General features: G+C 40.6%; 1 protein-coding gene across 2 annotated transcripts in view; it reads left to right on the top strand.

The window, feature by feature from the left end:
* The first annotated feature begins 74 nt into the window (after positions 1-74).
* LOC140739900 (hippocampus abundant transcript 1 protein-like) overlaps positions 75-26,181 on the top strand; it is a 72,688-nt gene continuing 46,581 nt past the window's right edge. The window contains exon 1 of one of the 2 annotated variants that reach the window (XM_073068558.1): positions 75-362. In XM_073068558.1, coding sequence (XP_072924659.1) covers positions 282-362 — 81 coding nt within the window. In that variant the 5' untranslated portion in view covers positions 75-281. Of the gene's footprint in view, positions 363-697; positions 839-26,181 lie in introns of those variants that run through there. The other variant, XM_073068560.1, reaches the window with a different exon arrangement.

The following is a 26,181-nucleotide window of genomic DNA, read 5'->3' as shown; positions in this document are numbered from 1 at the left end:
GGCGTGCGCGTTGAGTTTAACATCTAGTGGGCGTGTTTCTGGCCATCTGTGGGCGTGGCTTCCGCACGATGCAGGTGGGGTTACGGGATTGTACTAGCAGGTTTGGCTACGTCACGCACGCAAGGCCGGGCAGGCGGTCGGCAATTGGGCAGCGGGCGAAGTTCGGTTGAGTCGGCGGCGGCGTCTGCGGGAAATGGCGGACGGGGGTCGGGACGGCTGTCGGTTCCGGCCGTTTCTATGGCGATGAGGCAGGTCGAGCCGGCTCGGGCCGCGTGAGCAAAATGACTCAAGGAAAGAAAAAGAAGCGGCTGAATCGCAGCGTCCTGCTGGCCAAGAAAATCATCATCAAGGACGGCGGCACGGTAAGGCAGCGACAGCTCCCGGGAGGGACAGGACTTCGATCTATGGGCCCAGGAGGAAGGGTTAATGGACCAAGGCGGGGTCTGGTTTTGAGGCGTGGGTTATGTTTTTCCGACGGGGGACGAGGAGTGAAGAGTGGAGTTATTGTATTTCGGGGAGGTGTGTGTTGGGGGTTTTGGAGGAGTGGGATTAATTAAAGGGATGAAATTTCAGTGGGGGGGGGCGAGTAGATTGAAAGGAGGGGTGATCGTGTCTTCAAAGGTTATCTGGTATGTTGAAGTGTGGAGGAGCCGCCTTTGGGGAGGGGCTGCGATATTAAGGTTTGAATGGTTGGTTGCGGAGAAAGGATGGGAGATATTTTGAGGTAACGCATTAAAGTGGAGTCAGTTCTCGGATGAGACGTGATTTTGTTGAATGGATGAACCTTCATGAAAGGATGCGCTGCTGAATATATCCGATTTCTTATGGAGGATGTGAGGTGTGTGTAAACAATCCGATTTGTGTAATATGTAACTTCTCTGGAATATCTTCGTGGTAAATGTTTTTGGGTAAATTAGATATTTTCGCGTTGGTGAAGCAGATGTGATTTGTTTATACAAGAACTAGAAAGGAATGGGTGGAATATGTCAAGGCTGGATCATTATGTTCTCTATGAGTGCCATGATTTAAGGTGTGTTGGATGAGCTTGTCCAAAACTATGAATTTGTTAAAAATAAATGGTCAGATTATCAGAACTATGGGTATATTGGATTAAGACTCAAAGATTTGGCTGTATGACATTCATAAGGCCTTAAGTCATAAAAGCAGGATTAAGCCATTTGACTCTGTTTTGCAATTCAATCATGGCTATTTTTATTTTCTTTCTCAACCTAATTCTCCGTCCTTCATTCTGCACCATTTGATGTCCTTACTAATCAAGAATCTATTAAACATTGTTAAATACTGTATACCAAATGTCTTGGCCTCTACAGCCACCTGTGGCAATGAATTCCACAGATTTACCACCTGCCTGTAAAAGAAATTCCTCCTCATCTCTGTTCAGAGGCTGTGCCCTCTGGTCCTATACTCTACCACTGTTGGAACCATCTTCTGCATGTCCACTCTATCTAGGTCTTTCAATATTCAGTAAGTTTCAATGAGATTCTTTCTCCCCCCCCCCCCCCCACCCCAAGCCTGGTGTCTTCTAAACTACAGAGTATATGTCCCAGAGCCATCAAATGCTCCTCATAAATTAACCTTTTCATTCCTGGGATAATTTTCATAAATCTCCCTGCACCCAATGTTGGCACATCCTTTCTTGGATAAGGAGCCCAAATCTGCTCTCAGTACTCCAAGTGGGGTCTGATTAATGCCTTGTAGAGTCCCAGCATTACATCCATGCTTTTATATTCTAGTTGTATGGAAATTAATGCTAACTTTGCATTTGCCTTCCTTGCCACTGATTCAAACTTCAAGCTAACCTTTAAGAAATCCAGCACGAGGACTCCCAGGTAACTTTGCTCATCTGATTTTTGAATTCCTCCCCCTTTAAAAAATGGTCTACACTTTATTAGTTCTACCAAAGTGCATGGTCATACATTTATCTATGCTATATTCCATCGGCCACATCTTTGCCCGTTCTCCTAATCTGTCCATCCCCTTATACAGAATTGCTGCTTTATTAACACAATCTGCCCCTCCACCTATCATTGTATTATCTGCAAACTTGGCCACTGTGCCATCAATTCTGTTTCCCAGATTACTAACATATAACGTGAAAAGCAGTGCGCCCATCATCAATCCCCATGGAATGCTACTAGTTACTGGCCAACCAGAAAGGCCACCTTTATTCCTACTCTTTGCCTCTTGCCAGTCGGGCAATCTCTTTCCATGGTAGTATTTTTCCTATAATACCATGAGTTCTTATCTTGGTCTGCAGCCTTGTGTGGTGCCTTGTCAAACGCCTTCTGAAAATCCAATTAAACAATATTCGCGGACTCCCCTTGGTCTATCCTGCATGTTACTTCCTCAAAGAATTCTAGTAGATCTGTCTGGCAAGATCTCCCCTTAAGGAAACCATACTGACTTTGGCCTATGTGCCTCCAAGTACCTGACACTTCATGCTTTTTCCATCTCTCATAGTTTGTACCTCACATCCTGTCAACTTTTTGGAGGTCATCAGGGTCTTTTTACCTTTGTAGTTTCTTAATTTTGCTCACAATACTACATCTTTTAAATTTCTCATTTCTTTGTAAGCATTTGACTGAATTTTTTTAAGAAACAAAGTGCTTCACTCCCTCTGTCCACTTGCCTGGCCTTTTGATATGCTGTGATCTTCTTTCAAGGAATGAAAGATCTGCAATGGCAAGATGAATTAAGTTATGTCGGCAAAGTATTAAATTTGATTCTGATCGTGTGGTGTGGGAGGGAAATAGTAACAACAGATAAAATGATCAGGTAGAATGTTGCGATAATTCATGTAAATTTAGGTGCTGTGCCAGATTGGCTGAGTGAAGACTAATGCAGAAAGACTAGTAGATTGGAAACAACTATAATTGAGAAAAAGTTTATGAACCCTTAACTGCTTTTCTGCATTAATTACTCAATGTAGTCTAAATCTTCATCTATGTCACAATAATTTGTCTAAACTAGTAACACAAACTATTGTACTTTTCATGTCTTTATTGAACAGATTGTTCAATATTTCAGAGTCCAGACTGGAAAACCTATGTGAACCCTTGTATTTAATAACTGGTAGAACCTCCTTTAGCAGCAATAACCTCCACCAAATGTTTTCTGTAGCTACTAATCAGACTTGCACAATGGTGAGAAGGAATTTTAGACCATTCCTTTATACAAAACTGTTTCATTTAATCAATATTTGTGGGATACTTGCATGAACAGCCCTCCAAGTCACACCACAGTATCTCAATTTGGTTAAATTCTGGACTCTGATGGCCATTCCAAAACACAAATTTTCTTCTTTTTAAACCATTCTGCTGTTGATTCACTCTTGTGTTTCAGATCATTGTTTTGGTTGCGTTGTCCAAGTTCTGTTAAGCTTTAGGTGATGGCCTGCTACTCTGACATTCTCCTGTAAAATTTTATTCCCTCAACGATTGAAAGCTGTCCAAGCCGTGAGGTAGCAAAGCAGCCCCAAACCATGATGATCCTTCCACCATGCTTCACAGTTGGGATGAGCTTTTATGTTGGTGTGCATTGCTCTTTGTGATTCTGGTGTATATATACCAGAAGACATAGTGGTACATTTCTGCCAGTAAGTTCACCTTTTGTCTCCTCTGGCCACAGAACATTGTCCCAGAAGCATTGTAGAACTTTCAGGTGGTCTGTTGCAAACTTGAAACATGCAGCAATGTTTTTTTTGGGAGACTAGTGGTTTCCTCCATGGTGTTCTTCCATGAACATCATTCTTGTTCAGTGTTTTTTTTTATATACCGGTAGTAGATACATGAACCGAGAGATTTCTGCAGGTCATTTGCTAATACCCTTGGGTTCTTCATTTCCTTCAGCATTGTGCTCTTGGTATGATCTTTGCCGGAGAGTAGCAACAGTACTGAATTTCCTCCTATTTATAGAAAATTTCTCTTATTGTGGGCTGATGAACACTCAGGTCTTTGGAAATGCTCTTGTAGCCTCTTCCAGCTTTATGCATCTCTACAGTTCTTCTAAGGTCATCTGAAAGTTAAGAAGTAACCTGACTTTGTGTGTCTTTTTTATAGGACAGGGCACCTCTACAACCCACACCTCCAATCTCATCTCATTGATTGGAGCACCTGAATCCAAATAGCTTTTGTAGAAGGCATTACCCTAGAGGTTCACGTACTTTTTTTGAACCTAGACTGTGATTGTTTAAATGGTGTACCCAGTATTGACGAGAAGTACAATTGTTTATGTGTTATTAATTTAGGTAGATTGTGTTTGTCTATTATTGTGACTTGGACGAAGATTATATGAATATTTAATGAAGAAAAGCAGGTAATTGCAAAGGGTTCACAAACTTTTTTCTTTAGTGGTGTCCTGTCATTTAAGCCAAGTAAATAGTGGCTAAACAACACACAAAACGCTGGAGGAACTCAGTAGGCCAGGCAGCATCTGTGGGTGGGTGGGAGGGGGGGGGGAAAGTACTGTCAACGCTTCAGGCCAAAACCCTTCGGCAGGATTGGAGAAAAAAAGATGAGTAGATTTAAAAGGTGGGGGGGGGGAGAGGAGAGAAACATAAGGTGATAGGTAAAATTGGGAGGGGGAGATGAAGTAAAGAGCTGAGAATTAGATTGGTGAAAGAGATGCAGAACTGGACAAAGGGGAATCTGATGGAGGACAGAAGGCCATTGAAGAAAGAAAAGGTGGGGAGGGAGGAGCACCAGAAGGTGGTGATGGGTGGGCAAGGAGATAAGGTGGGAGATTGACCTGTGGGAATGGAAAGTGGAATTAAAATGGGTGTCCACTGGGATGTCCCACTTCACCTGGAAGGACTTTTGGGGCCCTGAATGGTAGTGAGGGAGGAGGTATAGGGGCAGGTGAAGCACTTGATGAGCTTGCAAGGATGAGTCCCAAGAGAGAGATCAGTGCGGAGGGACGAATGGACAAAGGTGTCACATAGGGAGCAATTCCTGTGGAAAGCAGTAAGTTTGGGAGGGGGGAGGGAAAGATGTGTTTGGTGGTGGGAACTTGTTGGAGATGGCAGAAGTTATAGAGAATTGTGTGCTGGACGCAAAGGCTGGTGGGGTGGTAGGTAAGGACAAGAGGAACCTTATTCTTGGGTGGCGGAGAATGGGGTAAGGGCAGATGTACGTGAAATGGAAGAGGTGCTGTTGAGGGCAATGTTAATGGTGGAGGAAGGGAAGCCCCTTTGGTGCTAATTGTTTACAGATTCCTCCATGACATCCCTCTCTTTGTGTCTGCTTCACCCAATTGTCCATATCTATCTACATCTTGATTGTGTCCACATTTACTTGCTAAAATCCTTTAGCAGTCAAACTTTCTTCCTAAACTTTGCCTTCTTGCTTTGAAACAGATGAGTTTGTCTTAGCTTCTTGTCCTCTAATATCTCCTTTACATGGCTCAGGCTCATATAGTTTAACCAATGCTAAAGGTATCATCAAAATAGAGATTTTTTTGTTAATCCATTTGTGTTGTAATGAAAAGAAGCTGACCAATTATTTGCCCACGTACCACTGTTTCAAGAGTGCTTTGGAATAATGCTGTTTTAAATCATCTTCAGCTTGCTTCCTTGCATCACTTGTTAGGCAATATGGTTTTAGCTTGCTAATTTTGTAGTTTATGAATTCCTTGACTCTGGACCACTGAATATAAATGAGGCATTTGCAAATATACACTAAAAGGTGTGTTCTGCGCAAGTACAGTAGCTTCTGGAAGTTAGGAGTTGATTCCTGATCTTTAAAGTTCTGTGATCTGAAATGTAATGCCTGAAAACAAAAAATCTACTAAAGACATAAATGAAAGACTTGAGGTGGAATGCTGCATGCTCATAGAGAAGAAGGGGAGAGGGATTAATCAGGAAGATTAAATAGAGCTATTGCTAGGCTATTGGGCAAGGGGCCTCATTCTGCTTGTAATACAATTCAAAGTGCAATATTGGGCAAGTCTTCGCATTTCTCAATATTGAACATGAGAGTTTATAAAGATTTCCAAATATGTTGATATTGAGGTCGATTCTGCCAATTCAGCTTAGTCTGTTCAGTTAAAAAAATAAGTTGTGAGGAGGAGGTAAGAGGAGTCTCGGGTTAAATGGCATGGACTAGTCAGGCTGAAATCATTGCACTGCAAATTTTATGAAGTGGAATTCCTTTGCTTTGGACTGAACAATTGGAAGCAGCAAGGCTTCGGACCCAAGACCCTACAGAGGATAGTAAAAACTGCCGAGAGGATTGCCAGGGTCTCCCTTCCCTCTATTTGAGATGTTTACCAGGAGCATTGTATAAGAAGGACACGAGGCATTGCTGAGGATCCCTACCACTCATCCCACAATCTCTTTGACCCACTACCATCAGGAAAGAAATGGAGGAGCATCAGGACTAGGACTGTCAGACTGGGCAACAGCTTCTTCCCTCAGGCTGTGAGACTAATGAATACCCTGTCATCACCAAGGTCTTGTTACCAGGACGGCCGTTTACCATCTACCTGTGCTGCTCACTACATGCATTTTGAACTATATTTTATCAATTTTTGGTAACGTTTTGTGCTGTGTGATTTGTGTCTTGTGAGTGCACAGGAATGTTGTTTCATTTGGCGGTATATATGTACAGTCAATTGACAAGAAATCTGAACGAGAGTGGAAAACTAAAAAGGACAAAAATGAGGAATGGAAGGATTCTGAATAAGGGTCAAAGAGAAAAGTACTAGCTTGCATGTATTTATTACATGTAATAGGAAAATATTTATTCAGAGACATTATTGTAGGTATTCCTTTTATTTGTATCCCAGGTTTCAGGCTCTGTATATAATTCCCAAAAGTGGTTGATTTAAAATTTCAGAGTAAAATATTCACCATTCACTTTACCTCAATATTTGTAAAAGCCGACGAAGGTGAAAACTCCCAACTTTTTGAAGATGCTTGCATTTTGGATCTGCCACATCCTCTTACCCCTAACTCTGCTTCCTTCCCTGTCCCTATTTAATATGGATTCAGAAGATTTATCAGCCAAAACCCTTAATTTACCTCACCTTCCCCCTCACCTATCACCTGGCATTTTGTACTCCTTCCCCTCCCCCACCTTAGTCTGGCTTCTTCCCCCTTCTTGTTCAGCCCTGAGGAAGGATGTTAGCTGAAGCATATTTCCCTCCATAGATGCTGCCTGACCTGCTGATTTCCTCCAGCATGTTGTGTGTGTTCCTCAATTTAGTAATCTGGATGAAGTTTCCAAATATCTAGTGGCAGCTACGCCTATAAATGATGGCACTTATTGCCTTTTACTCAAAAGAGTAACACTAGCTAGCCTGTGCATAAGCTGGAAATGTAAGCTATTAATGAGTTACATAGTGCTCAGTGTTCCAGTGCTAACCTTGGTTGGCATTGTTTAAAAAAATCACCTGCACCCAATACACCAAGAGAATGGGAGATTAGTAAAGTACAGTGTGTTCTGAAATGTTATTTCTGAGCAAAGCCTAAAATAGTAGTATCTGCTATTCATTTTGCTGGTCTATAGAAAATAACCCTATTCCAATTTCTACAGAAAACAAAATGGTTGATTACCTGGACCATGCCCCTCTATCTTTGAACTGTAGGTTCACCTATGATTTTTCTGCTCCATGTAGGCATTTAGGATATCAATTTTTACAATTCCCAGAAATGACTGTCTGGCTATTTGGTTAACATTCTGTATATGTTTGCATCTGCTTCTGCCATTGCATGAGGTAGTCTTGAAATCAATGATTTCTATCAGAAATCAGCCATGGTTCTTTTAATCACAATGAGTATGGCTGAAGGCCATTCAGTTACGACCAGACAAAGATTATACCAGAGCTCTCTAGCTACCGTAGATTCTGTACTACAGAGCGCACCTGATTAAAAGCCGCTGGCTCTAATTTTAGAAAGAAAATCAATTTTTTACTTGTACAGGCCGCACCGGATTTTCGGCCGCAGGTGTCCCACGTTGTAATATGAGATATTTACACAGAAAGATATTACACGTGAGGATTTTTTAACTTTTAATTAAATCCATATGGTAACATAAACAAATACATATTGCAAATGCTTTTTTTCGAACCGTGCCTGTTACGCGGCTACTTTTAAATATACGTTGCGTATACTTTTTTACTGAACAACATTCCAATATCTCCTAACGACTGGTAAAAAATATATATACTGCAGCCTACCAGGAAAAGTTATTGATCGCCTTTAACTTAAAAGCAGTGTTCGCTCAGATCTAATGCCGCTCCGCCGCTCGCCCCCGCCTTCCCGTTTATCGCAAACCGGTATCCCACAAGACGCGGCGAAACCGGGTGTGACGTCATAGCATCCCGCGATGTAGTACAGAAAACAATAGCATCCCGCGATGTAGTACAGAAAACAAATATAGTTAAAACACTTCTAACTTTAACTAGAAAATGAATTACTAAGCGAAAATATTATAAACTAAATAACTGCCATAAAGGTAGCACAGTGCTTTTCTTCGAGTGTTTTCCATGTTGATGAGGGTGAGTACAAATGACTGATTTACAATAATTTAATTGTGAAAGTGCGCTTGATTTATCGTACAATTTCATTGGACCTCTGTGAACTACTCATCAATTTTATTGGTCTACTGTTACGAGGCAAAATGTTTTTGGCGGCATGAAAAAAACCATGCATTAGCCGCACCGTATTAAAGGCCGCAGAGTTCAAAGCTGTTCAAAATGTGGGAAAAAAGTAGCGGCTTATAATCCGACATCTACGGTAGTTTGATTTCACCACTTTTCCCATTGTCCTGCAAAATCTTTCTTTCAGCTCTGTTTTGAAGGCAGCATGTACATCAGATTTTGTTGTAGCCTTTAGTAGAACATGTTAGCCACTTATGAAAAAGAATTATCGTATCTTTTTTCTAATGTAGCCACTGTTTTTTCCTATATATTTTAGATCTTGACCATCTACTAACTGCCTATGATTGTTGTTTTAAATTCAATCCATCTTCAAAGGAAATAACCCCAGCTTCCTCAGTCTATCTCTGTGATGAAAGTTCCTCATCCAGGAATCATTTTGCTAAATCTGACTGGACCCTCTCAAAGCCTTCACATCATTCCTAAACTGTAACATCATTGTGACACTTTATCAAATACCCTCTGGGAGTCTATGCTGTACATCATGTTAATCACATTTCCTTTGAATGTCTGTTATCACCAGATTGGTTAATTAGTTATTATTTGCCTTTAAAAAATTGTATCCGGCTCTATAATCAATTCACACTTGTCAAATGTTACTGATTCTATCCCTGCTTGTTTTTTGAACTTACCCCACCACTGAGGTTAAACTGATTGGTCAGAAGAAAAATGTAATATTTGCAATTTTTTTTAGTCCTGTGGCACTATGGCTAAATAGTGCCATTTAGCACTTAGAAGATTATGATCTTGTAGAATTTTTCTCCTTTTGTGTGAACACCCATTTGGACCAGATTATTTATTTGCTAGGTGCAGCTAGCCTTCCAGCATTTTAAAAACAAAAATGTTGAAAGTACTTGCCGTTTGTGTGGAGAGGAGCAGACTTGATGTTGCATGCTGATGCTTTCATCAGAACCATAAAGTCAGAAATCAAGCCTGTTTTGAGTTGCTGAGAAACAGAGAGAACATCAGGAATGTGTGTGATGGGGTGAATGATACTAGAGGTGGTGTATTCAGCTGTAGAGGATGGTGAAGGCTTTTTTCCCCAGCTTGCCTGAGAACATGTACATTGAAGTTGAATATGGACAGGGGAGCGTGAAGAAACAAAACAAAACTTGACTATGAGATGGATTCCTGGAAATCCAAACTAAGTGCTGAAACTACCTAGCATGACAGATGGCATTTGTAATGGCAAGCTATCTTTTGATGTTGCATGATGAACTAACTTCAAAAGTCTAATTTAGTGTTGAGTGTCAAGGGTTGTAAAATGTTTGGTGAGAAAATGAAGTACTTGCTTTTGGGCCCAAACTTGCATTGGCTTTGTTTGGAACATTGTTAGAGGCCAGAAACAGGTGGGGGGGGGGGGGGGGGGGGGGGAGGGGAGATGAGAGTCAAAACATAAGGGAATTGGAAATCCGAGGTCTTCATTGGAAACTAAAAAGAAGTATTCTGTGAAGTGGTCATCCAGCATGTTCAAGTGGAGTCTTTGTCATGCTTGCACTTGATCAATTTTTAACCCATTCAGAATCTCAATCATCCTTTTGAGATTTTGCTGGACCTTATTTCTGATGAAACTGATTTATTACCTCAGCCTCACCCTCTGCCTCCAAGTAAATTTCCTTTTTCTTCCTTGATTAATTCCACCCCGTTTTGCTTTTTCAATAATATATCCATGGAATTTTTTTTTTTGATTTTCTTCTTGTATGCTGCCAGTTTTTGTTCATGCTTTTTGCTTCCCATACTTGCATTCTGACATATCTCTGCACTTGGACAGGCTCAAGGACAGCTTTTACCCTGCTGTTATACTATTGAATAGTTCCTTGGAATGATAAGATAGATGCTTGACCTCAAAATCTACCTTGTTATGACCTTGTACATTATTGACTGTGTACGCTGTACTTTCTCTCTAGCTGTTACATTAAGTTCTACATTCTGTTATTGTTTTACTTGTGTTATCTTGGTGTACTGTGTAATGACCTGATCTGTGTGTATAGTGTGGTGCTCCAGCTTTTTATTGTGCCTAGGTACATGTGACAATAATAAAGCAATTCCATTTCCAACTCTGTTTGATTCTCACTTGTCTGTTAATAACCTGACATCAGTTGTATGTTTTTTTTTCACTTTGCCTTACTCCATCTTTGCGCTTTGTGGGAATGTACCTAGAATTTAGCAAAACTATATCTTTTAAAGAACTCTCATTATTCAATTACAATTCTGTCTGCCAAGCTTTGATTCCAGTTTTCCTGGGTCAAGTCTATTCTCATTCTGTTCTTGACTATTTATACCTTTGTGTTACCTGTATCCTTTCAGGAGTATTCTACTCATATGGTCTGTCTTCTAGATATTGCCACAGTGATTGGCCCACTTGGCCTTGGTCAGTTCCAGAACTAAGCCCAGCAATGCGATCAACCTAGACTAAAGAAATTCTTATAAACGCACTTCAAAAACTCCATCCTCTTTGTATTACCGTAGATTCCGGATTTTAAGCCGCTACTTTTTTCCCACATTTTGAACAGCTTTGAACTTTGCGGCCTTTAAAACGGAGCGGCTAATACATGATTTTTTTCATGCCGCCTCGTAAACATTTTGCCTCATAACAGTAGACCAATAAAATTGATGAGTAGTTCACAGAGGTCCAATGAAATTGTACGATAAATCAAGCGCACTTTCACAAAATTATTGTAAATCAGTCATTTGTACTCACCCTCATCAACATGGAAAACACTCGAAGAAAAGCATTGTGCTGCCTTTATGGCAGTTATTTAGTTTATAATATTTTCGCTTAGTAATTCATTTTCTAGTTAAAGTTAGAAGAGTTTTAACTATATTTGTTTTCTGTACTACATCGCGGGATGCTATGACGTCACACCCGGTTTCGCCGCGTCTTGTGGGAAAAATGCCAGTTTGCGATAAACGGAAAGGAGGGGGGGAGCGCATTACGCGAGCGGCTTTGGATCTGAGCGAACGCTGCTTTTAAATGCCGTTTGCGATAAACGGAAAGGAGGGGGGGAGCGCATTACGCGAGCGGCTTTGGATCTGAGCGAACGCTGCTTTTAAATGCCGTTTGCGATAAACGGGACGGCGGAGCGAAAACGCTGCTTTTAAGTTAAAGGCGATCAATAACTTTTCCTGGTAGGCTGCAGTATATATATTTTTTACCAGTCATTAGGAGATATTGGAATGTTGTTCAGTAAAGAAGTATACGCAACGTATATTTAAAAGTAGCCGCGTTATGGGCACGGTTCGAAAAAAAGCATTTGCAATATGTATTTGTTTTTGTTACCATATGGATTTAATTAAAAGTTAAAAAATCCTCACGTGTAATATCTTTCTGTGTAAATATCTCATATTACAACATGGGACACCTGCGGCCGAAAATCCGGTGCGGCCTTTACAAGTAAAAAATTGATTTTATTTCTAAAATTAGAGCCAGCGGCTTTTAATCAGGTGTGCTCTGTAGTCCGGAATCTACGGTACTTGTTTTTGCTGATCCAGAACATTTGGATTTTTGAAGATTTTATTCTTTCTGCACATCTCTACAATTTACCTATAAAATTTCTGCTGCAGGATCAGTCCTGTAGTGCTGTACAGATTACTGCTAAAAGTGTAATCAAATTTTTAATTCTAAACATTCTGTTGTGCTGTCACATTCCTCTGGTACTGCAATGCTTTCCTTAACGCTTGCACTCATTACCTTACAACCCCTCCTCCCTCACCATTCTACTTCCTGTTTTGTCTGACTTTGATATACAGTGCCTATAAAAAGTATTCACCCCCCCAGAGGTTTTCATGTATTATTGCTTTACAACATTGAATCACAATGGATTTAATTTGGATTTTTTGACATTGATCAAGTGTCAAAGTGAATACAATTTTCTACAAATTGGTCAAAATTTATTACAATTATTAAACACAAAATAATTGATTCCATAATTACCCACCCCCTTCAAGTCGGTATTTAGTAGTTGCACCTTTGACAGAAGTTACAGCCTTGAGTCTGTGTGGATAGGTCTCTGTCATATAGCATGGGGATCGTACGTAAACAGCCCTTTTCAAGTCCAGCCACAAATTCTCAATTGGATTGAGGTCTGGACTCTGACTTGGCCACTTCTGGACATTAACTTTGTTTTTAAGCCATTCCTGTATAGCTTTGTTGATCATAGATGACCAGCTCTACCTTTGAATGACTTCTAAAACCAATTGGCTGCACCAGTAGTGACTTGGTGTGGCATATTATGCAATCAATTATTTTGTTTTGTATTTGTAATTTAGATCACTTTGTGGAGACCTGTTTTCACTTTAACACGTGAGTATTTTTCTGTTGGATAGTGTCAAAAAAAAACAAATACACTGATTCAATGTTGTAAAATAACAAAACGTGCTAACTTCCAAGGGGAGGGGGGTTGAATACTTTTTTTTATAGGCACAGTATTTAGAATCCAATCCTGTCCTATCTTTTTCTCCTCCAGCCAGATTGTTGTAACACACTCAAAATGCTGGAGATACTCAGCAGGCTGGACTTTCTCAAACATTCAATTGACTGTTTCTAGGATTGTGACACTTTAATTTTGTGGTTATTTACACCAGTGGCTTGGGGGGAAGGCCATTTAGTTGTCAAGGCCATTTAAGGGTAGAGCTGGTCATCTATGATCAAGAAAGCACTATCACTAATCTGGAAAGTTCACATCCCATTGGAAGAATGACAATAGACAATAGGTGCAGGAGTAGGTCATTTTGGCCCTTCGAGCCAGCACCGCCATTCAATGTGATTATGGCTGATCATCCACAATCAGTACACTGTTCCTGCCTTCTCTCCATATCCCTTGACTTCGCTATCTTTAAGAGCACTATCTAACTCTTTCTTAAAGCATCCAGAGAATTGGCCTCCACTGCCTTCTGAGGCAGAGCATTCCATAGATCCACAACTCTCTGGGTGAAAAAGCTTTTCCTGAACTCCGTTCTAAATGGCCTAGCCCTTATTCTTAAGCTGTGGCCTCTGGTTCTGGACTCCCCCAACATCGGGAACATGTTTCCTGCCTCTAGCGTGTCCAATCCCTTAATAATCTTACGTTTCAATCAGATCCCCTCTCATCCTTCTAAATTCCAGTGTATACAAGCCCAGTTGCTCCAATCTTTTAACATATGACAGTTCTGCCATCCTGCGAATTAACCTCGTGAACCTATGCTGCACTCCCTCAATAGCAAGAACGTCTTTCCTCAAATTTGGAGACCAAAACTGAACACAATACTCCAGGTGTGGTCTCACCAGGGCCCTGTACAACTGCAGAAGGACCTCTTTGCTCCTATACTCAACTCCCCTTGTTATGAAGGCCAACATGCCATTAGCTTTCTTCACTGCCTGCTGTACCTGCATGCTTACTTTGTGACTGATGTACAAGAACGCCTAAATCTCATTGTACTTCCCCTTTTCCTAACTTGACACCATTCAGATTGTAAATGTGTCTGAAGAGCACACTGGCTTAAAAAAAAGTGAAGATGGGTAATTAGCCAGTAATTGATAGATTAGTCTCAGTCTGTGGTGTGTAAATTGAGCATCATCCGTGCATGATAGAGGAATTCTAACAAGCATGGCTCACTACTTTCTCAGTCTGGAGGTACAAGAGACTGCAGTTGCTGTAACCTGAAGCAATAAACACTGCTGGAGAAATTCAGTGGATCAGGCATGGTTATGAAGGTGTAGGGATGATTGACGTTTTGGATGGAGACCTTACATCAGGATTGACTGTCTCAATCTCCATCTCAGTTTGAATAAAGTTATGTAGTTGCACCTTATTCTGACAGTGAACTGGGAAAATTATTCATTGAAAATGTGTACCCTCCCACAAAAGGTTGTCTCCTCTTACAGACTGAATATTTGCAAATTTAGTGAGGTTAATTTGAATGTAATCGTTTGGAATGGGCAAAGTGACATCAGTTTAAGAGTTTATTAAAATGAGCATGAATGAGGTCATTTGTGGCTGTCAAAATTCTGTTGTAAAAGTTATGGAACATGGGGTGATTTTAAAAAAACATTGTATTATTTTAGGGCATTTAAAATGAATTGGCCACACAATTATTTATAAGGTTTAGATATGTGAGCCGGACATGGTGGAGTGGATAGGTGATCAGTTCAACAGTCATCTGTGCCAGTCATGACCCTTGTGATGTTCACTTCACAGCAGTCCCTAGCTTGGAAGATGACATAGTCAATGAGATGCCCCTATTTGGATTAGTGGTGCTGACAAGGTGCTTTGAATTTGTTTTTGTAGCAGAAGAGTATTTGTCATTAGGTTGTGCTCATCACATATGGTGACGTGTGCGCTGTTTCAGTTGATGCTGCCAATACCTTTTTTCCCCTGTTGGTACTCTTCCAAAGTTGAAGTCTCAACAGATTCTGGCATTGAAGTCCCCTAAGAGAGTTATCCTCTTGGGAATGCTTGATGATATCATGTCTATGTAAACATAGAAGGCCTCCTTTTCATGATCACGGGAGTTTAGAGTTGGTGCAAAAGTGCTCATGACAGTTGCCATTTAGTTGTTGGTAAGTACCAAATGGATTGACCTGAGATGTTCAGGGGAAAGTCAGAGTTGACTGACAAGCTGGTGCTTTATTGCAAACCAACACCATGGATCCCAGGCTTGTCAGCTGCATTCTCTTTCCAGAAGATGTAACTACTTTCTCCCTCAGTTGCCTTCATCTGCCAGATGGGTTTTAGAAAGAGCAGCTAGGTGAATCTGGCACTTCCTCAGTTCTCTGATCTGTTTTCCTCTCTGGCTCATCATTGGTTGCACTATCAGTTTATGCACATTCCAGGCTCAAAAAAGTCATGCTTCTTTGTTTCTGACCACATGGTGATCCCTCTGGACACAGCCATCCAGCCAGGAGGTGGCTATTTTTAGAGCATCTTTTCAAGACCCCCAAGTGGTGTGAGCAGTCTGATCTGCCATGGGTGCAGGTGCTGAAGGGCTCTTTCTGCCTCACTCACGAGCTCAGTGACTGAATCAAGCACCCATTGCCCAGTGTGCCAGCTCTTGGCTAGGGGCTTACAGACCTCACAATCCTGCCCCCTTTGCTGAACAGCACAGTATTTAATGCAGGATGTTGGAGTGGATTCCCTTAATGGAGAGAGCCTCTGTGAGACTTTAACATTGAGGGGCTGAGTCCTGTAGCATCTGTGGAGTGAAGAATGATGTTTCAGGTCAACTACCTGATTATTTCCAGCTCTATCAGTTTTTGTTTCATGTGTTTGTCTTTTATTAGATTGGGTATGTGAGGTACTTTTGGGTTGATGGGGTGGGGTGGTATAGTAAGTGCATTGCCTCACTGTAATGCATCATATAGGAGGTCATAGATGGTAACATTGTCTAATGTTTTTGGCGGGATTCTCAATTTCAAGTAGATCCATTCATTTTGGAGGTAAAAGAAACATTCTGGGATTAATTTAGCATGCTTGTCAGTTCATTGTGCTCTTCTGTTGCCCCTTGAAGTGGTGCTGATTTCCTTCCACTTTCAATGTGTATAGTCTCTGTGCTTTTATGAGGGAAGTTTCATAATTTTGACCCAGCAGTGGGGATGTGTCCAAATTAGCCTGACACTTGACCTGCAGGGGAATTTAACAGGTGCAGTATTCTCATGCCATTGTAGATTGTTGAAGTTGCTATCAAGAAGTAATTTGTAATTAAATAGCCTATAGAAAGTTTTATACTGACCAGCTTTCTGTGGTTAGTCTTTGTGATGTGCTCCCATCACCTGCAGTGTATTACAAAGCTGTGAACAAGGTTCAGAAATATGTCATGTTCTTTGGTGCAGCCACTATCCTATCATTCTATCTATCAGGTCTAAATTTTCTCCAGCTAAACAAATGGAAGCCATTTCTTTCAGGCCCTCTGATTGGCCACTTTCTCTGTTATTTGTGGCTTTAGGAGATCTAGGCCTCATATGAAGCCGGTGATCATTAATGGAGAATATGTGGAGCAGGTTAAGACCTACAAGTATCTGGGAGTACAGTTAGACGAGAAGCTAGACTGGACTGCCAACACAGATGCCTTGTGCAGGAAGGCACAGAGTCGACTGTACTTCCTTAGAAGGTTGGCTTCATTCAATGTCTGTAGTGAGATGCTGAAGATGTTCTATAGGTCAGTTGTGGAGAGCGCCCTCTTCTTTGTGGTGGCGTGTTGGGGAGGAAGCATTAAGAAGAGGGACGCCTCACGTCTTAATAAGCTGGTAAGGAAGGCGGGCTCTGTCGTGGGCAAAGTACTGGAGAGTTTAACATCGGTAGCTGAGCGAAGGGCGCTGAGTAGGCTACGGTCAATTATGGAAAACTCTGAACATCCTCTACATAGCACCATCCAGAGACAGAGAAGCAGTTTCAGCGACAGGTTACTATCGATGCAATGCTCCTCAGACAGGATGAAGAGGTCAATACTCCCCAATGCCATTAGGCTTTACAATTCTACCGCCAGGACTTAAGGACTTTTTAAAAGCTATTATTAATGCTTTTTGAGATAGTGATTTAGATGCATATCATATTTTTTACTGAGTTAAGTATTGTATGTAATTAGTTTTGCTACAACAAGTGTATGGGACATTGGAAAAAAGTTGAATTTCCCCATGGGGATGAATAAAGTATCTATCTATCTATCTAGACCACAAGCCAGTTCCTGACATCCCATTTGACCCCCCCAAATGAGTCTCTAAACATAATTGTTCCATGAGTAACTCCGCCTTTAGTTATTCTGAAACTCTAGCTGTGCTTTTATTATGTTTACCACTTTAGTGCTCCTTATTGACCTCCTCTCTCCCACAATTCATAATTCATCCAAAAATCTGCTTATCCCCAGACTTGAAACATGTCTCATTCGATTTTGTCATTAAAAAAAAAATTTGGATAGGTATATGGACGGGAAAGGAATGGAGGGTTATGGGCTGAGTGCAGGTAGGTGGGAGTAAGCGTTCGGCACGGACTAGAAGGGTTGAGATGGCCTGTTTCTGTGCTGTAATTGTTATATAGTTATATTGTTTATGGTGTTGTTTACATGTAACAGGCTCAGTTTTAAAATTTCATCTCTTTCCAAATACTTTGACAGTGCCTCGTTATCTTCAGACCATCCTCCTGACATAAATGTAGGAATCTCTGTTCTCCTGTAATTTTCTAATTTGCATCACTATTGGTGATTCTCCTTTCATGTGCTCTTTGACCAGATTTTTGTTCACCTGCTACCTGTATATTGATGTAACTTTCTGTTGTATTAATATACTGGTAAATTATTAACATGTCAGTATGTAGGTTTTGGTGCAAATCAGAATCCGTGATTAGAAATGCTGTTTCACAGGGCAGTTATCACAGAGGCTGATCTTCGAAGTAGATGTGTGGATGAACTCAATTTGAAGAAAGGAAGACAACTGTGATTCTTTGTGATCAAGTGGCTACTGGTGTAAGGATGGATCTTAACGCTGTTTGGGAAACCAATTGAGCATCTCTTTCTAGCAACCAACCGGCTCCATCAGGATAACTATAGCGAGGAGGAAAGGGTATTGGGATCATTATCAGGATGGTGATGAATGACCTCATGAAGGGGAGCCTCTACACAAAGGATCTCTTCATGTAAGAGGTTCTAACGGATTGCCATAAGTTTGAGGTGAAGGACATCTACTGCCTCCAGGTCTTCCCAGCTAACATGTATTTTGACATTACCTTCAAGAACCTGGTGGGATGGCAGAAGGTACTGCAGCACTTCTGGAAGATGGGAAATGAGGTTCTGCTGTCACTACTAGAAGTGCTGCCACTCTCCACCCTCTTCTCCTAGAACAGATGTGTGATATCATGTTCAATGCACATGTGCCTATTGTAGAGGGTGGCTTGTTCCTGGCTTATTGCTTTGAGGGAGCTGTGTGGATATCAAAGACCTATTCAGGATTGGGACCAGCAAGTGCCAGGTGGCAGGCCATCTCTACAAGTCCTGCCCAAAATATGTCTATACCTGGCAACAGCACCCCTCTCCCAAGAGAAGTGATGATTACACATCTACTAGTATGAAGGCAAAAACAGCACGACCATGCACCACAAGCTTCCAATGCTAGTTGTAAGCTCCCAGGCCCCTCACTGAGAGGAGGAGCAGTCATTAGCAGAGGGAATGGCAGAGGAACAAGTGGAATGGCAAGTGGTAAAAAGAAAAAAAGTCCCTGAATCCACTACCCAAGAGACAACAGACTTCTAAGAGTACACACAATGGGGAATAAAGGGCAATGAGTAGACTAGCACGCATCCGTAACTATCAGAGATAGTTGTGATGGTTGTCCCAGTGATCGTCTATATGGTTGGGGAGTGGGGTAGGAATGATGGACTTGCATCTTGTCTGGGAATTCTGCTGAGGAGAGGTAGCTTCTCTATCACTAAAGTCAAAAATGTGATGGATGGTGTCTCCTTGTGGCTGATGAAATGTACTGTAACAATCCACTTTGGCTAATTAATGTGTATTGACCAAGCAGCATCATTGACATAGTTGGCTGATCCAGCATTCCTACAGCAGACTGGGCAGCAGCTCTAGGCTCCTAATGGAAATTGTTAAAGTTGCAAAGCTGTGCAATGCCTTCAGCACTCTTGCATTTAGAGCTCAGCGGTGGCATATTTGAACTGGGATGGGTAGCTCAGTGAGGTCCCAGATAGATTTTGTGTCAAGGATAATCCTAGTCAGATTCACTGCTGTCATGCAAATGTTCCTCTGACCATTGCAGCCTTCATGCATTCTGTCACCTACAGGAGGATCAAAGTGCAAGCTGAGACGTGGATATTGAATGTTAAAGTGCTGATCCTAGAGAACTTCCTGGAGCTAAATTGGGATTCTGAAAGTCCCTCCTTGACTCTCTGATTCACTGGTAGGAGCCAACCAAGCGATCAGGAGATTCTTCATCCTCAAAAGGTGTCCTTAAAGGAAAGTTGGAGGGAATTGTGCCAACTCCAGACTTGCAATAATATCTGCAGTCATTTGGGGGAGGGAGGGTGGATGTGACAGAGAAACTCCAACAAATTGTGTTCTTCGCTATGGAATTCTGCAAGGTTATCTTCAGATCCAGAGTTCACTTTGTCAAACAAGGTGTGACGTAGTCACACTTCCAAAAGGTTTAAGGTGGAGCTCTGTAAGGAAGAGTCTGGCTCAGTAGCATTCTCATAGACAGGTATACTGAGGATTGCAGATTCTTTTATCCCCATCTGTGTAGCAGTAAGGCCACGGACAGCATATCCCCTCAGAATTTCCCTTGTGTGAGATGACAGTGAATGAAGCATTTGGACCAGCTATAATTGCAGGAGGACCTGACTGGTTCTATCCATTTCCTTTGCACCTAAATCAACAGCTTATTGACAGAGCTATATTCAGTTCTGTGGGACAGGATGGGCCTGGAGCTGCTGGAAACGTATGCTTGTGGCTGGCAGCATGTCAGTTCGTGAGAAAGGGTATAAAAACCCTCATCAACAAGCAGAAGTGGAAGAGGGAGGACATAAGAATTGTTGGTCCATTTCACTGTTGAATGTAGATGAAAAGATCCTGTCCAAGGCCATCATCAACCAGGTCATGTCTGCTGTGAGACTGATGATCCACCCAGAGCAAGCCTGCACTGCACCTGGGAGGAAAAACTTCTGACGTCCTTAGGTTGGACCAGAAGCAGGCCTTCAACAGCTTATCACACGCATACATGATGGACTTGTTCTCTTAATTTTTTTTTTTTGTTTGTAGAGGGAATCAGAAATTTGATCCACCACCCTACACAGATATCTGCAGTGCAGTCCAAATTATTGGGTGGGAAATAGTTTTAACATTGTCTGGAGTCGGGCAGTGTTGTCTGCTCTTTCCTGTCTTTGTGTGTTTGGAACACTTTGAATCCACCAGGAGGAATGAAAACAAAAGAGGGGTGACATTGCCAGTCATTAGAGGCACAAGTTATAACATCCCTGTATGTTGATAATGCTGCAAACATTTGCTCAGATCTATGCTAAGTTCTCAGAATGGTCAGCAATACCCACCCTACCTCCTGTAGAGGCCAACCATAGGAATAGCAACACCTTGCTCATCAAGTGGCCATATCATTCCAACATCCCTTTCACCATTAGGTCTGACTACCTGTAGGTTCTAGGATCTGCCTTGAAGGGGCTGAAGAACTGCTGGAGTAAATTGGAAAGGCCAATCAATATTTGGGTTTGGAGAAGTGGCACTGTCTTGTCAGTAACTGGGAAGATCTTGGTCATCAGGCGTAATAGAGCACTCTACTTGGCACTGGTGTGACTAGTTCCTTGCTCCTCTGCTTCAGTAGTCATCTGCAAAGTCTTCCAGATTGACACCGATGGTTCAAGATGCATGTGTGTACATGTCCCCGGAGAATAGAGGCAAAAATGTACCAAACATTACTCTCATCCCAATGACCACTTTGCTTGTAGACTAACAACTTTTGAAAGGCCAAAACTGAATTTTAAGCTTTAAAAACCCAAGATATTTCATAACTACATTGGATTCCAGTTAATTGGGACACACCAGGACTTGTACATTTTGGCCCAATTGAGTGGCTGCTTCAATCTACTGAATAGTTGAAATGGAAATAGTTGAAAAGATATTAAAAAAATTCGCACTACTGTTTAACTGAAGAACAAATTGTGTATTTAAATGAAAAATGAATTCTAACACTGTTACAGTGCTATAAAACTGTCTATCAGTTCCTAATATTTATCGATGGAGGAATTCATCCAGTGTTTTGATTGATTGTAAATGAATGAAATAAGCACAGCAACCTAGTGCAGATAATGGAGTGCTTGCATGCATTGGATTTGATGATTGGATCCTCCAAGTTTTCATTTTATTGTAACATTTAAGATAATTGTTGATACCTTCAAATTTTTCATATTTCCTAACTTATTGAAGTAGTGAAATCATTTCACTTTCGCTTCTGGCCATTCCTGAGATTTTCAAGCCTGAATGCTTGAAATTGCAGTAAGCAAAACCACATTGAGTGTCTTGCTGCTTATTTCTAACAGTGACAAAAATCACTACTTTTTGAACACAAACACTCACAACTGACACTATTTAAAAGCTGTTTGCTCTAAGTATAGTGTAGTTTCAGATGGCCACACAACTGCACACAGTTAGAAACTATTTGGCAATAGTCTCCTGTCTCAATTAAGCAGCACAGTGTCCCAAATAAACAAAGGGGATCCCAGCTATTTTCTCGTTTTAATTTTTGTTCGTTAAGAGTTGTTCCAAATTCACAGCTTCCCCGATTAACTGATGGCTCAGCTAACGAGAATCCCATGTATATTCTTAAAACCTAAACATTTATTTGAGGATTGGTCTTTTAAAGAAAGATCTTTAAAATGGAGAAACATTTTTCTCAACTATATACGTATATGTTCAGGTTCCTTGCCTTTCGGTGCAGGCGATCATGTCTCTCCATCCATCATGGTCCGTGACCCTCTGAATTGTAGTTGTTGCCTCCCCGTTTCTAATCGTGATGTTAATCCATCTATCATTTTCATTCTCTGTTGGCCTCTGCTTTTTAACTTCCAGCTTTCCAGTTGTAACTAAATGTTCTAATGTTTCTCTTTGCATGATGTGTCCAAAGAATTTTGATTGCTATTTTCTGATTTTTTTAAAGTAATGTACATTTTGTTTTTGTTCTCTGTAGAACTTCTTCATTGGTTATCCTGTCCATATATAATATGCATAGCATTCTTCTGAGGTACCACATCTCTGCTGCATTGATTCTTTTTTCCATTGCATTTGTGATGGTCCATGACTTGCAGCCATACATCAATATAGGAAGAATGTAGCATCTGAGAGTTCTAAGGCGATGTCTATTGCTATTTTCTTGTTCGTTAGGATGTTTCTCATTTCTGTAAATGCTATTCTTGCCATCGCTATTCTTGCTTTTATGTCTGTTTCACATTTGCCATCAGATGTTACCCATGATCCAAGGAACTTGAAGTTGTGAACTTGTTTCAGGGTTTCATTTCCCAATGCAATCCTACAGTTTGGGATATCAGGTTTCTTTGATATTACTATTACTTCAGTTTTCTTTTTGGTTTAAGGTTAGGCCAAGTCTTTCGCTCTCTGTGTTGATGGTAGATTCTAGTTTCTGTAAATTTACTTCACTATTTGCTGTCAGTACTGTACAGTCCGCATAGCGGAGGTTGTTGATGTTGTATCCTCCTATACTTATTCCAGGTAGGTCTTGTATGGTTCTCATGATCTTTTCACTGTACATGGAGAACAGGTCTGATGATAGAACACAACCCTGTCTGACTCCTCGCTTTATTGGCTGATATTCACCAATCTCGTTGTCTATCCATATGGCTGCACTTTGTTGCCAGTAGAGATTCCTGATTATTCTTAGATCTTTTCCATCAATATTAATATCTTTAAGCATTTTCATGATGACTTGGTGTTTCACTGTGTCAAAGGCTTTTGCGTAGTCAATGAAACAGAAGTATAGGTCTTGTACTTCTGTTGACCTTTTGATAATATTCCTGAGAATATAAGTGGTGTTTGATGTTCCCTTGACTTCGACAAAGCTGCACTCTTCTTCACTAATCTCTGGTTTAATTTTGTTTCTTATTGTGAGCATGATGATTCAAAGTAGAATTTTTGTGAGGTAGCTCATTAAACTAATTGTTCTGTGTTGTCCGTACTCTGTTGCACCTGGCTTCTTTGGCAGTGCAGTGAATACTGTCTTTAAAAGATCTTCTGGTACATTGCCACAGTTGTATATTCTATTCAATAAGATTGTTAATTTCTCTACACCAAAATCTTCTAGCGCTTCATACAGTTCAACCGGAATGTTATCTGGTCCTGATGATTTTCCCTTTCGCATTTTCTTCATAGCATGTTCCACTTCTTTCAGTATTGCTGGGCCCTTGTTGTTATTGCCAATATCAAAGTTGTCCTCTCGGTCTTTGTCGTCGTATAGGTCTTTGACGTTTTTTGACCATCTTTGCATTATTTTTCCTTTTTCCATAATTGTAGAGCCATCTTTTGCTTTTATACATCCTGTTGTTGGTCATCTGCAATTGTTCTATTAACTCACATTTGTTCTTAAGCCACTTTTGCTTCCTTGCACTTGGTTGTTTTCTGTGCATGCAAGGATACGTTGGCTTTCTCGTTTTCCTTACATTTTCTTCTTTGTTCCATAAGATTCAGAATTCCTTCTGTCATCCATTTCTTTTTAGCTTTTTTCTGTTGTTTGGGAATCACCTCTTGAGCTGCTTGTGTTATGCTGTCACTGAGGTTTTCCCTTTGCTGTTCTTTAATAGTGATGTTTTATAGAGCCTCGAATTTGTTCTTCACTGTTATTTGGAATACATTTTTGATATGTTTTTTTCTCAAAAGTCCTAAATTCAGCTTTGGCTCTACTCTTGGTCTTTTAAGCTTTCTGTGTCTCGGGTTCATCACGCTGATTATTGGTACGTGATCACTATAGCAGTCTGCACCCGGGTATGTTTTGCATGATTTCAGAGCATTTCTATACCTTCTACTTACAAGCACGTAATCAATCTGGTTTCTGGTGTTATCAACTACACAATATATAATTGTCTGTAACCAATATCTCTTTTATTCTCTTTTTGGAGATTTGGGCATCGTTGCCAGCTTTTTTTGCCGGTCCATAATTGCCATTTGGAAGTTGCTGTTCAACTATTCCATTCATTTTGTAAAGGTGTTGCACTTTTGGGGGAGATAATCGTATAAAATGAAATTACTTCATGTTTTGGGACTTGCAGTGTTTTAAGGATTCCATGGAACTTTATAAAATACTTTTGTTAATCACCCATGAACATAATTCATCCTTGAGGTTTCAGACTGGTTTTCACTCCCTCTTGGGACTGAATGCTTTTTAAGTGCTCATTTAATGTTTAGTCATCCAGCTCTAATTCATTTTGGAACCTTCATAATGAGAGTATAGTTAAGATCCCAGAGCCTTTGAGTTGGCTGAAGCTGATGCAAGGTAACATTATCTATGATGGGTCCTGGTTTCTTGCCCAATTGACCTGGTGTTGCAAAATTTTTTTCTTTATCTTTCACCTTCATCTTGTATCAAGCACCTCTCCAGGGCAAGGGCTGACTTGCATGTTTTTTTAGTTAAAGCTGAGTTATTTGAAGTGTATTTGAATAGACTTGAATAACTTTAATATGCAATATTTATGGCCTTTTGTCTTGCATGTTCAAGCTGTATATCAAATCTGAATTTGTTCTACTGTTCATATAAATACTGTAAATTGTACTGTTAATGTGTCAGTAGGCAGTTACTCCAAGCAATTACATAAAATTTGTTTATCATGCCTCAGTTAGGTTTCTTTCCAGAAGTCACTGCTTAGACAGGGGTATTAATGGGCCATAATATTATTATTGGCTCTGACTGATAAAACAAAAATCAACATGAGTTTGTGCAGGTCGATGTTTAATCTGCACAGAATTAGTTACATAATTGAAGCTTTATGGAATGATGATAACTGGGGATTCAAGAAATGGATTTGAATCTTGTCCCCTCAACCCCCACCCTCGAAAACATTGTGTATTTGCTGACAAAGTATTAAAAGTAACGCTGAGAGGTTACTGCAGATCCCCCCCCCCCACCCCTTGTTTTCTAGCGGTGCTGTTGGGCAGCAGAGAATGAGTGAGGAAAGCTGAGACACTTAAATGAAGAATTATATTTGTTTTAAGTCCTGTAGTTGACATGTTATCCCTTAAACATAGAGATTCTGTAAACACTGGAAATCCAGAGCAACATACACGAAATACTGGAGGAACTCAGCATGTCAGGCAGTGTCTATGGAGATAGATAAACAGTCAGCTTTTCAGGCCAAGCCCCTTCATCAGGACTGGAAAGGAAGGGGGAAAATGGCAAAATAAAAAGCTGGGAAACATTGACTGTTTATTCTTTTGTGTTACTTCATAAGAACAATTTTCCTCATATCTCAATACTTTAGTTAATAAGAGCTGATCTGCTTTAGATTTAAAATTAATTATTAACCTTGTAGCAATTATTTACAGCAATTTTCAAGGCTTTACTTGCCTTTAGACATGTTTCTTAACTTGACTTTTGAAAGGACAACAAATGAGTATGCTATCCTTGGTAGTCTTAGATTCTACAACCATTGGATATGGTTTCTCATAATTCCACCCTCTATCTGTTTCTCATATAGCTTAAGGAATAATCTTGTAAGTTTGAAGGAATGCAGCCTTGATTTATGAAATTTCACCTTGTAACTAAATCTTAGGAGTCCAGGTATTCTAGCACGTTTGTAATGCACTACATTCCCTTATAATTTATAAACAAATTAACAAAATTGCACACTCTAAAGCTTTGTACGACTGTAGGTGCAGGTCCCAGGTGTGTGCGTGTGTTTGTGTGTTTCTGTGTGAGAGTGAATGTATCTGATTCTCTAAACCAGGTCAAGTAAACTAGTTCTGGATAAATCAGTGATAGAACTTGGACTTTTCGTGCCTATAAGTCTCACTGTACATCTGGCA

The sequence above is a fragment of the Hemitrygon akajei genome, chromosome 16, assembly GCF_048418815.1.
Source record: "Hemitrygon akajei chromosome 16, sHemAka1.3, whole genome shotgun sequence".
Lineage (NCBI taxonomy): Eukaryota > Metazoa > Chordata > Chondrichthyes > Myliobatiformes > Dasyatidae > Hemitrygon > Hemitrygon akajei.
This window is presented reverse-complemented; position numbering and strand designations above follow the sequence as displayed.